Source organism: Bos grunniens, chromosome 25 (genome assembly GCF_055505025.1).
Source record: "Bos grunniens cultivar Pamir isolate PY7600 chromosome 25, Bosgru_T2T1.0, whole genome shotgun sequence".
Lineage (NCBI taxonomy): Eukaryota > Metazoa > Chordata > Mammalia > Artiodactyla > Bovidae > Bos > Bos grunniens.
The window spans coordinates 22194034-22206721 of NC_141189.1; the positions used below are offsets into that span (position 1 = coordinate 22194034).

The window sequence follows — 12688 nt, forward strand, 5'->3', positions numbered from 1 at the left end:
GCCTCTAGTTTGGCTTTATCTCAGCTGTAAAGCTTAACACGGAGAGCTGACTTCATCAGACTATGTTTCAGGAAGAGGATGCCCTTACAGGTCTCCCCAGCAAGAACCTCTTCCCCTTCCCCCACCCCCTTGCTTCTCCTCTCACTGCCCTCCCACACCATCCCCAGCACAGCCCCACCTTGCTGGGAGGAGCTGGAGGAATGAGCCATGCCCCAGGCCTGACTCACAGAGAAAGCCCAGCCATAAGGACATGAGAGAGCCGTATTTATTTCACATGGACAAGCATGATTCCATTGCATGCTGAACATGAAAGCTCGCGTGAGGAAAGTACCCGTAACAGCAGAGTTATGTGCTTTTGTCCACAGGGAGCAGGGAGAATCACAGGGTGGTTTTTAAAGACAGTTCCCCTTCAAGCAGAGTTGAAACCACAGGCTTTGAAATCACTGGTTTATTTCATCAGCAAAGGGTCTGTCTCCTAAGAGTGGCCAGGGGGAACACTTCCAGCTCCACAATCTCTGCACGAGCTGCTAAGGTCAGGAGGACAAGGCTGGTCCCCATCCATCACCCAGGGCAGCTCCAGAGAGTTAAGCTCAGAGGGGAGGTACATGCCACTTGGAATTAAGCCCACTCCAGGGTGGACAGTGACGGGACAGACTGCTGTGTTCATAGCAACAGAACCATCACCACTTATAATATGTATCTATAATCAGAAGATCTGTGCTTCCTGAAACAATTTCCCAGGGCCTCATATGGGCTGAAGGGAAACTATTAGGAACTGACCAGATGTGCCAGAAATAGATCAACTGTGCCTGGACAGACTGGGGAGAGCTAGTGGCAAGGACCCCCCAGGTCTCTTGGCCTTTAGCTGGGCTTCCCCATTCCAAGAGGATAGAACCCAAGAGGGGAATAGGGACTGGAGCCTGGATTCACCGAGGGAAGAGAGTCAGAGGCTCTCAGGGCAAACATGGAAGAGACTAGCAGAAGAGCCCTTGAATCTCTGTGGCTCATTCCCACCTGAAGTCCTGCCCAACAGTTTCATAAAATTTAATATTATATGGTCTATAAAATTCCCGGAGTTGGTCTATCACTTCAGGGTCGATCTGTACATGAGTTCTGCCTTTTGATTTGCCCAGGCATCGAGGCAGGAGGCTCGATTCTGTTTTTTTCAAGCAAGGGAATCCTTTGGTTTTGTTGAAGTAGAAGTGTTTGTCCGTGATGAGCCTCTTAATGCCCAGGAAGTCCTGGACGCGCCCCATCTCGCCCGCCGGGTCGGTGATGAGCCGCTCGCCACTGACGAAGTGGATCTGAGCCAATGGGAAGTAACGCAGCCAGCTCTCCAGGTGCAGCGCGTACATGCCGATGCGGATGGCGTTCCAGGACACATCCACCAGGCCCAGGGTGCGGTTGCGGAACGAGAGGCCCTCAAACGTGGGGATGTCTGGCTTCTTGGAGAGCGTCTGGGTGTAATCCGAGATGGCACGGGTCACCGGGTTCCGTACGACCACGATCAGCTTGGTGTCTCGGGACATGTTGAAGATCCGGCGAGGGGCCTCTTGAGTGACAAAATAGCTGGGGGTCTTTTCCAGTGTGATCTGACTCTCGAGAGTCCGAGGCATGAGGCTCCTGTGGGGCAGAAATGCACATGATCAGCCAGGGCTGTGTTGGGGACCCCCCGGGGGATCACTTCCCTCCACCCAGCTTCCCAGGGGATCCCCACCCCCTTCTCCTCTGTGATATTTGAGCCTCCCCTGTTCTCATCTGATGAAGCACCTAACTCTTGTTGACCCTTTTTTCAAAGTCTTTAACAGTTTAAGACAAGAACCAATCTAAATGTCCATCAGTATGGGTTAGATACATGATGGAATAGCCAATTAATACAGTTGGGTAGATCTGTGTGTACTGTTATGGAATGATTTCCAAGATTTAGTGCTTAAATGAAAAAAGGCAAGACACAGCTTGTTTATCTGGGGAAAGATACCATGAAACCAATAAAAGTAATTGCTTCTGGGGAGGGACCTTGAGTGGGAGCAGAGCAGGGAGGTCAGGGATAAATGAGAATTGCTTTTTATTGTATAATCTTTTACACTGCTTGAAATTTTTATTGTGTTTATTACATATTCAAAAAATACAAAGGAAGCCACTGAATATTGTTCTGGCAAAAGATATCTCTCCAAATATATTAAGAAAGTCTTTTGGGGAGAGGAAAGGCATGTTTTGTAGGAATAGCATGTGTTTTTGAAATGAGTTCTGATGTCTTTTCCTGCTGAAATACATCTGAAATATATCCCTGGTAAAAGACTGAAAAGCACAGAATATCAGGGGTGAGATGGGTGGGGGGAGAATATCATGGGTGGGTGGGGGGAGGGGCTCAGTCAGAAGCCCAGTAATGCAACCTCTTGCTCTCCTCGTAATTTCCTAGTTCTGCTTAAGGTTTAAGGGAGGATGGTAGGACAAGCTGATGCCTCCTTCTCAGGTGTATCTCTTTCAGGTCCTCGTGAAGGGAAACACCTCTGGTTTCCAGTTGCTATTTCTTTCTGAAAGTTGTGTTTTCCCCTTAATTAGTTTTTCTTATATAGTGAAGGATAGAGGAGCCAGGCATGCTGCAGTTCATGGGGCTGCAAAGAGTCGGACACATGACTTAGTGACTGAACAATGACAGCAAAATTTTTCTTAATCCCGGCTGCACATTAAATCACCCAATAAATTTATTTTTTAAAAGGAAGATGGCTCTTTTGAGGTGCTAGCCTGCCATCTTCTCGATCAGTTGGCCCCCAAATAAAGTCTCTTTCTTGCCTCAGCCCCTCGTCTCTCAGATTCATTGGCTTGTCATGCAGCGAGCAGAGTAAGCTTGGATTCAGTATCAATTTGGCTTAGCCAGCCAGAAGACTTGCTGCTCGTGGCTAGCTGATCCTGATCACGGAATATTGGGGCAAGACCCTAGCAACTGCTTGGACCATTTGTCCTGAGGTTCTTTCCTTCAAGATTCCCTGCAGTGGTCTGGCTGCCCACCAGCACTTGGCAGTTGAGAAAAGGAACAGGCAAACTTCTACTAGTTGAAAGACTCGGATTTTGTTTGTAGAGATTCATTAACAACAAACCCAGCCCTGCTGAGATAGGTGTTCTATAATCTTTTCAGAAACTTGATAGCTTCCAACTCAGTTCAAAACTGAGTAAGCATCCAGGCGGAGAACAAGATGGCAGAGGAGTAGGTGGACATGGAGTACACCTCTCTCTGCAGATACATCAGGAATACACCTTCAGACACAGCAGTGCATGCAGAACACCAGCTGAGAGCAGACAGGGGTACCTGGCCAGCAGAAAATAATAATGTAGAGCCACGCAAAGCTCGAGATCAAGCCCTGAGCCTTTGGAGTGGGAGCACTGACTCCAAGATCCTAGACTACGAGAGAACTAACCCTCAGATCAGATCAGATCAGTCGCTCAGTCGTGTCTGACTCTTTGCGACCCCATGAATCGCAGCACAGAGAACTCACACAAAGGAAACCACTGGAATACAAGACCCGGCATCACCCAACCACCAGTAAGCACCCTGTGCAGGACGCCACATCTCAACAACCAACAAAACAAAAATACAGACCAAATCATCACAGGATTCCCACCTCACTCAGCCTTGCCCATCAGAGGAAAAACAAACAGAAAAACTCAGCACAAATCTCACCCTGTAGGAAGCTTATACAAACCATTGGACCAACCTTAGGAGGGCAGAAACCAAAAGGAAGAAAGAATTCAACCTTGAAACCTGGGAAAAGGAGACCTCAAACACAATAAGTTACAAAAAATAATGAAAAAGTAGAGAAATGCTACACAAATGAAGGAACAAACTAGTCCAAATAAATGAAGAGGAAATAGGCAAACTACCTGGAAAATAATTCAGAATAATGATAGTAAAGATGATCAAAAACCTTACAACAAAATGGAGAAAATGCAAGAACCAATTAACAAAGACCTAGAAGAATTAAAAAATAAACATGCAGAGACAAACAACACTATTACTGAAATAAAAAATACTCTAGAAGGAATCAATAGCACAATATCTGAGGCAGAAGAACAAATAGTGAGCTGGAAGATAAAATGCTGGAAATAACTTCTGAAGAGCAGAATAAAGTAAAAAGAATGAAAAGAACTGAAAAGAGTCTCAGAGACCTCTGGGACAATATCATATGCACCAACATTCAAATTATATGGGTCCCAGAAGAAGAAGAGAAAAAGAAAGGGTATGAGAAAAATTTTGAAGAGATTATAGTTGAAAATTTCCCCAAGATGGAAAAGGAAATAGTCAATCAAGTCCAAGAGGCACAAAGAATCCCATATAGGATAAACCCAAGGAAAAACATGCCAAGACATATACTAATCAAAATAACAAATAATAAACACAAAGAAAGAATATTAAAAGCAGCAAGGGAGAAGCAACAAGTAACATACAATGGAAACCCCATATACTTAAGCTGATCTTCCAGAAGAAACTCTGTAGGCCAGAAGGGAATCGCAGGATATATTTAAAGTACTGAAAGGGAAAAATCTACAACCAAGATTACTATACCCAGCAAGGATCTCATACAAAATTGATGGAGGAATAAAAAGCTTTTTCAGACAAGCCAAAGTTAAGAGAATTCAATACCATCAAACCAGCTTTACAACAAATGTTAAGGGGACTTATATAGTCAAGAAATACAAGAGAAGAAAGAAGATCTACAAAATCAACCCCAAACAATTCAGAAAATGGCAATAGGAACATATGTATCAATAATTACTTTAAATGTAAATGGATTAAATGCTCCAACCAAAAGACACAGACTGGCTGAATGGATAGAAAAACCAGACCCGTATATATGCTGTCTACAAGAAACCCACTTCAGATCTCAAGACACATATAGACTGAAAGTGAGAGGATGGAAAAATATATTCCATGCAAATGGGAAGCAAAGGAAAGCTGGAGTAGCAATCCTTGTATCAGACAAAATAGACCTTAAAATAAAGATTACAGGAGATAAGGAAAGACACTACATAATGATCAAGGGATCAATCCAAGAGGAAGACATAACAATTGTAAATATCTATGCACCCAACATAGGAGCACTTCAATACATAAGACAAACACAAACAGACATAAAAGGAAAAATTGACTGTAACACAATAATAGTAGGAGACTTTAACACCCCACTCACACCAATGGACAGATCATCAAAACAGAAAATTAATAAGAAAACACAAGTCTTAAATGATACATTAGATGAGATGGATCTCATTGATATCTTCAGGACATTCCACCTAAACGCAGAAGAATACGCCTTCTTCTCAAGTGCACATGGAACATTCTCCAGGACAGACCACATCTTGGGTCACAAATCAAACGTCAGTAAACTTAGGAAAATTGAAATCATATCAAACATCTTCTCTGACCACAATGCTATGAGACTAGATATCAATTACAATAAAAAAAAACTGTAAAAAAACACAAACACATGGAGATTAAACAACACATTTCTAAATAACCAACAGGTTACTGAAGAAATCAAAAGGTAAATAAAGAAAATTTATAGAAACAAATGACAATGAAAACCTGACAACTCAAAACCCATGGGATGCAGCAAAAGCAGTCCTAAGAGAGAAGTTGATAGCAATACAATCCCACCTCAAGAAACAAGAGAAACATTGAATAGACAACCTAACTTTACACCTAAAACAACTGGAAAAAGAAGAACAAAAACCCCCAAAATTAGTAGAAGGAAAGAAATCATAAAGATCTGAGAGAAATAAATGAAAAAGAAATGAAAGAAACAATAGTAAAGATTAATAAAACTAAAACCTGGTTCTTTGAGAAGATAAACAAAATTGGCAAACCTTTAGCTAGACTCATCAGGAAAAAAAGAGAGAGAGAAGAATCAAATCAACAAAATTAGAAATGAAAAAGGAGAGGTTACAACAGACAAGGCAGAAATACAAAGGATTATAAGAGACTATTATGAACAACTGTATGGCAATAAAATGGATAACCTGAAAGAAATGGACAGATTTTTAGAAAAGTTCAATCTTCCAAGACTGAACCAGAAAGAAATAGAAATTATGAACAATCCAATTACAAGCACTTAAATTAAAGCTGTGATCAAAAATCTCCCCAAAAACAAAAGCCTAGGAACAGATGGCTTCACAGGAGAATTCTATCAAACATTTAGAGAAGAGCTAATGCCTATCCTTCTAAAACTCTTCCAAAAAAATGCAGAGGAAGGAACACTTCCAAACTCATTCTGCGAGGCCACTATCACCCTGATAGCAAAACCAGACAAAGACAACACAAAAAAAGAAAACTACAGGCCAATGTCACTGACGAACATAGATGCAAAAATCCTCAACAAAATTCTAGCAAACAGAATTCAGCAACACATCAAAAAGCTCATACACCATGATCAAGTTGGGTTTATTTTAGGAATGCAAGGATTCTTCAGTATATGCAAATCAATCAATGTGACACACTATATTAACAAATTAAAAGATAAAAACCATATGATAATCTCAATAGATGCAGAAAAAAACTTTGACAAAATTCAGCACTCATTTATGATTAAAACTCTTCAAAAAATGAGCAAAGAAGGAACCTACCCCAACATAGTAAAGTCTATATATGATAAGTCTACAGCAAGCATTAGTCTCAATGGTGAAAAACTTAAAGCATTCCCCCTAAGATCAGGAACAAGACAAGCGTGTCCACTTTCACCACTATTATTCAACATAGCTCTGGAAGTCCTAGCTACACCAATCAGAGAAGAAAAAGAAATAAAAGGAATCCAGATTGGGAAAGAAGAAGTAAAGCTCTCACTGTTTGCAGATGACATGATTCTCTACATAGAAAACCCTAAAGATAGTATCAGAAAATTAATTACTAGAGCTAATCGTGAATTTAGCAAAGTTGCAGGATACAAAATTAATACACAGAAATCACTTGCATTTCTATTTACTAATAATGAAAAATCAGAAAGAGAAATTAAGGAATCAATCCCATTCACTATTGCAACAAAAAGAATTAAATATCTAGGAATAAACTTACCTAAGGAGACAAAAGAATTGTACACAGAAAATTATAAGACATGGATGAAAGAAATCAAAGATGACATAAACAGATGGAGAGATATTCCATGTTCCTGGGTAGAAAGAATCAATATTGTGAAAATGACTACACTACCAAATGCAATCTACAGATTCAATGCGATCCCTATCAAATTACCAATGGCATTTTTCATAGAACTAGGACAAAAAATTTCACAGTTCATACGGAAATACAGAAGACCCCAAATAGTGAAAGCAGTCTTGAGAAAGAAGAATAGAGCTGGAGGAATCAACCTTCCTGACTTCAGATTATACTACAAAGCTACAGTCATCAAGACAGTATGGTACAGGCACAAAAACAGAAATATAGACCAGTGGAACAAGATAGAAAGCCCAGAAATAAACCCATGCACCTATGGGTACCTTATTTTTGACAAAGGAGGCAAGAATATACAATGGGGCAAAGACAGCCTCTTCAATAAATGGTGCTGGGAAAACTGGACAGCTACGTGTAAAAGAATGAAATTAGAACACTTCCTAACACCAAACACAAAGATAAACTCAAAATGGATTAAAGACCTAAATGTAAGACCAGAAACTATAAAACTCTTAGAGGAAAACATAGGCAGAATACTTGATGACATAAATCAAAGCAAGATCCTCTATGACCCACCTACTAGAGTAACAGAAATAAAACCCAAAATAAACAAGTGGGACCTGACTAAACTTAAAACCTTTTGCCCAGCAAAGGAAACTATAAGCAAGGTGAAAACACAACCCTCAGATAGGGAGAAAATAATAGCAAATGAAACTGATGAAGGATTAATTTCCAAAATATACAAGCAGATCATACAACTCAATGCCAGGAAAACAAACAACGCAATCAAAAAGTGGGGAAAAGACCTAAACAGACATTTCTCCAAGGAAAACATACAGATGGCTAACAAACACATGAAAAGATGCTCAATGTTGTTCACTGTTAGAGAAATACAAATCAAAACCACAAAGAGATATCATTTCACACCGGTTTGAATGGCCATCACCAAAAAGTCTGCAAACAATAAATGGAGAGGGTGGAGAGGGTGTAGAGAAAAGGGAATGCTCATGCACTGTTATTGGGAATGTAAATTGATAGAGCCACTGTGGAAGACTGTATGGAGATTCCTTTAAAAACTAGGAATAAAACCACCATATGACCCAGCAATCTCACCCCTAGGCATATACCCAGAGGAAACCAAAATTGAAAAAGACATGTGTATCCCATTGTTCACTGCAGGACTATTTACAATAACTAGAACATGGAATCAACCTAGATGTCCATTGACAGATGAATGGATAAAGAAGGTGTGGTACATATACACACTGGAATATTACTCAGCCATAAAGAGGAATGCATTTGAGTCTGTTCTTATGAAGTGGATGAACCTAGAACCTGTTATACAGAGTGAAGTCAGAAAGAGAAAGATAAATATCATATTCTAATGCACATATTTGGAATCTAGAAAAATGGTACTGAAGACTTTATTTACAGGGCAGCAATAGAGAAGCAGACATAGAAAACAGACTTATGGACATGGGGAGAGGGGAGGAGAGGGTGAGATGTATGGAAAGAGTAACATGGAAACTTATATTACCATATGTCAAATAGATAGCCAATGGGAATTTGCTGTATGGTTCTGGAAACTCAAACAGGGGCTCTGTATCAACCTAGAGGGGTGGGATGGAGAGGGAGATGGGAGGGAGGTTCAAAAGGGAGGAGATACATGATTCATATTGAGGTTTCACAGAAAACAACAAAATTCTGTAAAGCAATTTTCCTTCAATAAAAAAATAAATTAAAAAAATACACAGATGTCTGAGCCCCGTTCTAGACTGATTAAAAATATTTGGGGGTGGGTGCTTTTCTGAACCTCCTCAGATGATTTCAATGTGAAAATAAAGGTGAGAACCACCAATACACAATCACCCTTCCCCCACTCCCTATTTATTTGTTAAAAACTGTTTATTTTATTTATTTATCTATTTTTGGTTGTGCTGCATGGCATGTGGGATCTTAGTTCCTTGACCAGGCATCAAACCCACGCCCCCTGCATTAGAAGTGCACAGCCTTCACCACTGGACCACCAGGGAAGTCCCACCCTTCACCTGTTCTTAACACTATGGCTTCCCAGACCCCACAGCTGGCAGCTTCACAGTCCTATGAATAGAGGCACCTGGTGTCTAGCCTTCTTTGTCCCAGCCACATAGTCATCTCTTCTGTAACCTGGCCTCACAGGTCTTTGGCCAAATACCTCCATTTCCTCTTCCCTTTTAGCAAACTCTTCCTCATGGTCATATGTTAGGTTTTGTCTTTGGAATTGCCCTAATTCTGAAAAGGTTCACCCTGAAATTCTACTCTAGGGCTATGTCGTGGATTGAATGATGATCTTCCAAAAGATACATTCACCCAGAACCTATGAATGGGACCTTATTTGGAAAAAGAGTCTCTGCAGAAGTAAGCAAATTAAAGATCTGGAGATGAGATCATCTTGGATTAGGGTTCCTTGTAAGGAATATCCTTAGAAGAGAAGAGAAGGAGAGAAGAGACACAGAGAGAAGAGGAAATGGGAGGATGAAGGCAGAGCATGCAGTGATATGTCTACAAGCCAAGAAATGACAAGCATTGTTGGCAGCCGGCAGAAGCCAGGAGAGAAGCATGGAGTAGATTCTTCCTCAGAGCCTCCAGGATGAACCAACCCTGCTGACAATTTGCTTTTAAGGATTCTGGCTTCCAAACCTGAAAGAATAAATCTCCATTGTTTTAAGACACTTCTTTTCAAGGCATTTGTCATGGTGCCCACAGGAAAAAAACACAGACCATAACCTTCTTTCCTTCTGTCTTTACCATAGTCTCAGATTCATTGTACGTGATATTGAAATTCATCTGATTTCACTTTCTTTTTTATTTCACTTTCTTCTAAACCTTCTCTGGACCCAGGAAGCAATCATTTCCATAGCATCATCTTCACATCACCACCACCACCACCACCATTAATCTCAGAGGATAAGTTACACAGGGGCTCACCTGCCCACCTGTGCTCTCAGATCCCTCCCCCACTCCCACCCCCGACTCCGCTGCCCTCCATACAAACCTCCCATTTTCCCCTTGAATCTTCAAGTTCTTTTTGCAACTGAGAAGCTGATGCAACTAATATTTTGCATCTAAGCCCCAAGTCTGTAAAAGACCCGGATGGGTTGAAAATTTTAATAGTATTTATTAATACTGAGGATATCATTCTTAGCAAATAATCACAGGCGCACTTGAATCAAATTCTTTGGATTTTCTTAGAAATCTGCCTGCATTATTTTATGATCTTGGAACACATTGTAATGAGGTGTTGGCCTTAATGACAGAGTAGATGAAATTACATTATCTGTGACAGTGCATTTAAACTTAGGGACTTTCCAAGGCTTTTGCGGGTATAAGGCCTTCAACACACAAAAAGTTGACCTGAAAGATAAGCCATTAAACATATCTCTTTGCAATATCCTTTAATACGCCAGTGAATATCCAAGAGAGGAAAACAGGTTGCAGCATTTCCCAAGCTTATCTGGCTAAGCTATGAACTTTTGCCAGGAGCGCCAATTAACACCTCTCTCTGCTACCAGTTTGGAAACTTCTGACCTATTCCAGTGATCTTCAGGGTGTCACATCACTCCCCAAGCTGTGCATTAAAGTGAAGTTCCACCCTTCCTAATTGGCATATCAGCTACAAAACCAAATTACAGTTACTAAGGAAGACATAAACACCACACTGCAAACAGTATCATGCACAGTCAAATGTGTACTTCAAATTTTCTCTATTCCATCAAAGGATGCCTTACATATTTATTTCTCATTAGGTCACTGGAATAGAGGCTGTGTGATGGTAACACACAAGGAGACTCTGGATACACACCTCTCTGATCTGTGGTGGGAAGAGGGCATTAGTCTTTTCCTTAGGCTCATTTTTCCTCCTCATGCCATTGTTCAAATTTTGCTGATTTGTTTCCAGCTGCTAACAAACAGCTGAACTTTTCTCTCACCCGCATAACCCTTTTAAGCTTCGGTCTCCTTTTGTTTCTGTATGGCTCTGCAAAAATGACAGAAAGAGTGGTCTAACACTCACCAATTGGACTTGCCGCCCATCTGTTATGTGAACCTGCTCAGCAACAATTTCCACCACATCTGGTAGTAGCCCCCAGATTTCTTTCAAAGGAACCACTCCTACTTTGGATAAACTCTTAGCAGTTCAAGGAGAGGGCGTGTGACTGACAAAAAGTATATGATGAAGACGGAAAGTGGACTCAATCTTCCAGCCAGACACAGGAGCTTGGAGGAGCCTCCCCAGCAGTCACTCTTACCCAATCCCTCAGCTTTCTTGGTTCTTGCCCTTTCCCAGACCTGGTTTGCCCACCTTCCTCTGTAGTTCTATAAGTTACTGCACACCCTTCTAAGAAAATTTTTTTTACTACTTGAAGTTAATCAGAGTCCATTTCTGTTGTTTGGAACCCAAGAATTCTAACGTGCCTGGTTTCCTCTCTGTGGAAGCTATGCTAAGCTAAGCTCACCCCCACTTGATTATAAACTGCACGAGGTAGGGCAGGTGCACCTTATTTGCATCTCCCTCTGCAAAGGCTACCATAGCCATGGCACAAGTAATGTCTCCATCAGTATTTCTAGGGCTCACGTGAAGCCAGCAATCTAATCCAGATATGCACTGCAGCCCTCATCCCCTTCCACATTCTCAACTCTCCCCAAATCACCGAGAGCCTTCCCAGGAGTCTATCTCCCCTTTCTCTTATTCTACGTGATCTTCCAGGATGACCCCATTCCTCCTTAGCCTTTAGCACCAGCTAGGAGCTGTTACTCCTCACAGCTCTGTAACTGCAGTTCCAAGTTTCCCACACTCTGGACTGGACTGTCCAACTGTCTGTGGACTGGACACCTCATCTCAGTAATGAACTTGCCATTTTCCTCCCATGCTTACAAAGCACAAAAACCTCACATCCTTCTTACGTCTAATGTCTGTCTTCCTGGTACGTTCTCAAGTCTTCCCCCATCTCCTGGCCCCATTCACACACCTCAGGCTCACCTCATCTGTTCCTCTGACAACAGACTTCTCTCTGACCTCCATGCTTCTACTTTCTTCTCCCTTTCAATCCATTCTGCATTCTGTGTCTGCCAAGGGAATCATGCTAAAGCAAATCCATTCTCTTGTGTAAATGTGACTAATGGGAACCTCCTGTATAGTTCAGGGAACCCTACTCACTGTTCTCTGGTGACCGAAAGGAGAAGGAAATCCAAAAAAGAGGGGATATATGTATTTGTAACAGCTGATTCACTTTGCTGAATAGTAGAAACTAACACAACATTGTAAAGCAACTCTATTCCAATAAAAATTTAAAGAATAAAGTGAATGAATGCAGTCACAGTGATAAAATATTTAGACGAGTCAATACTGAGAGTTGTAAACATCTTTCTCCATAAGAAGATAGGCAAGCATCTGCCAAGAATGTTGGGTTCCACGTTTTTGGTGTTTGCATCTTGATTCATAAAATGTCTACTGAGAATACAAAAAAATAAAGCAAATCCAATCTTGTCAAC

At 41.1% G+C, this 12688-nt stretch overlaps 1 protein-coding gene across 3 annotated transcripts in view; it reads right to left on the reverse strand.

Annotated features, from left to right (window-relative positions):
- Positions 1-247: 247 nt before the first annotated feature.
- The window catches only part of HS3ST2 (heparan sulfate-glucosamine 3-sulfotransferase 2), a 119593-nt gene continuing 107152 nt past the window's right edge, over positions 248-12688 (reverse strand). For 2 of the 3 annotated variants that reach the window (XM_086375329.1, XM_086375332.1), the window contains one exon: positions 248-1623. In XM_086375329.1, coding sequence (XP_086231455.1) covers positions 1005-1623 — 619 coding nt within the window. In that variant the 3' untranslated portion in view covers positions 248-1004. Of the gene's footprint in view, positions 1624-1770; positions 1907-12688 lie in introns of those variants that run through there. The other variant, XM_086375330.1, reaches the window with a different exon arrangement.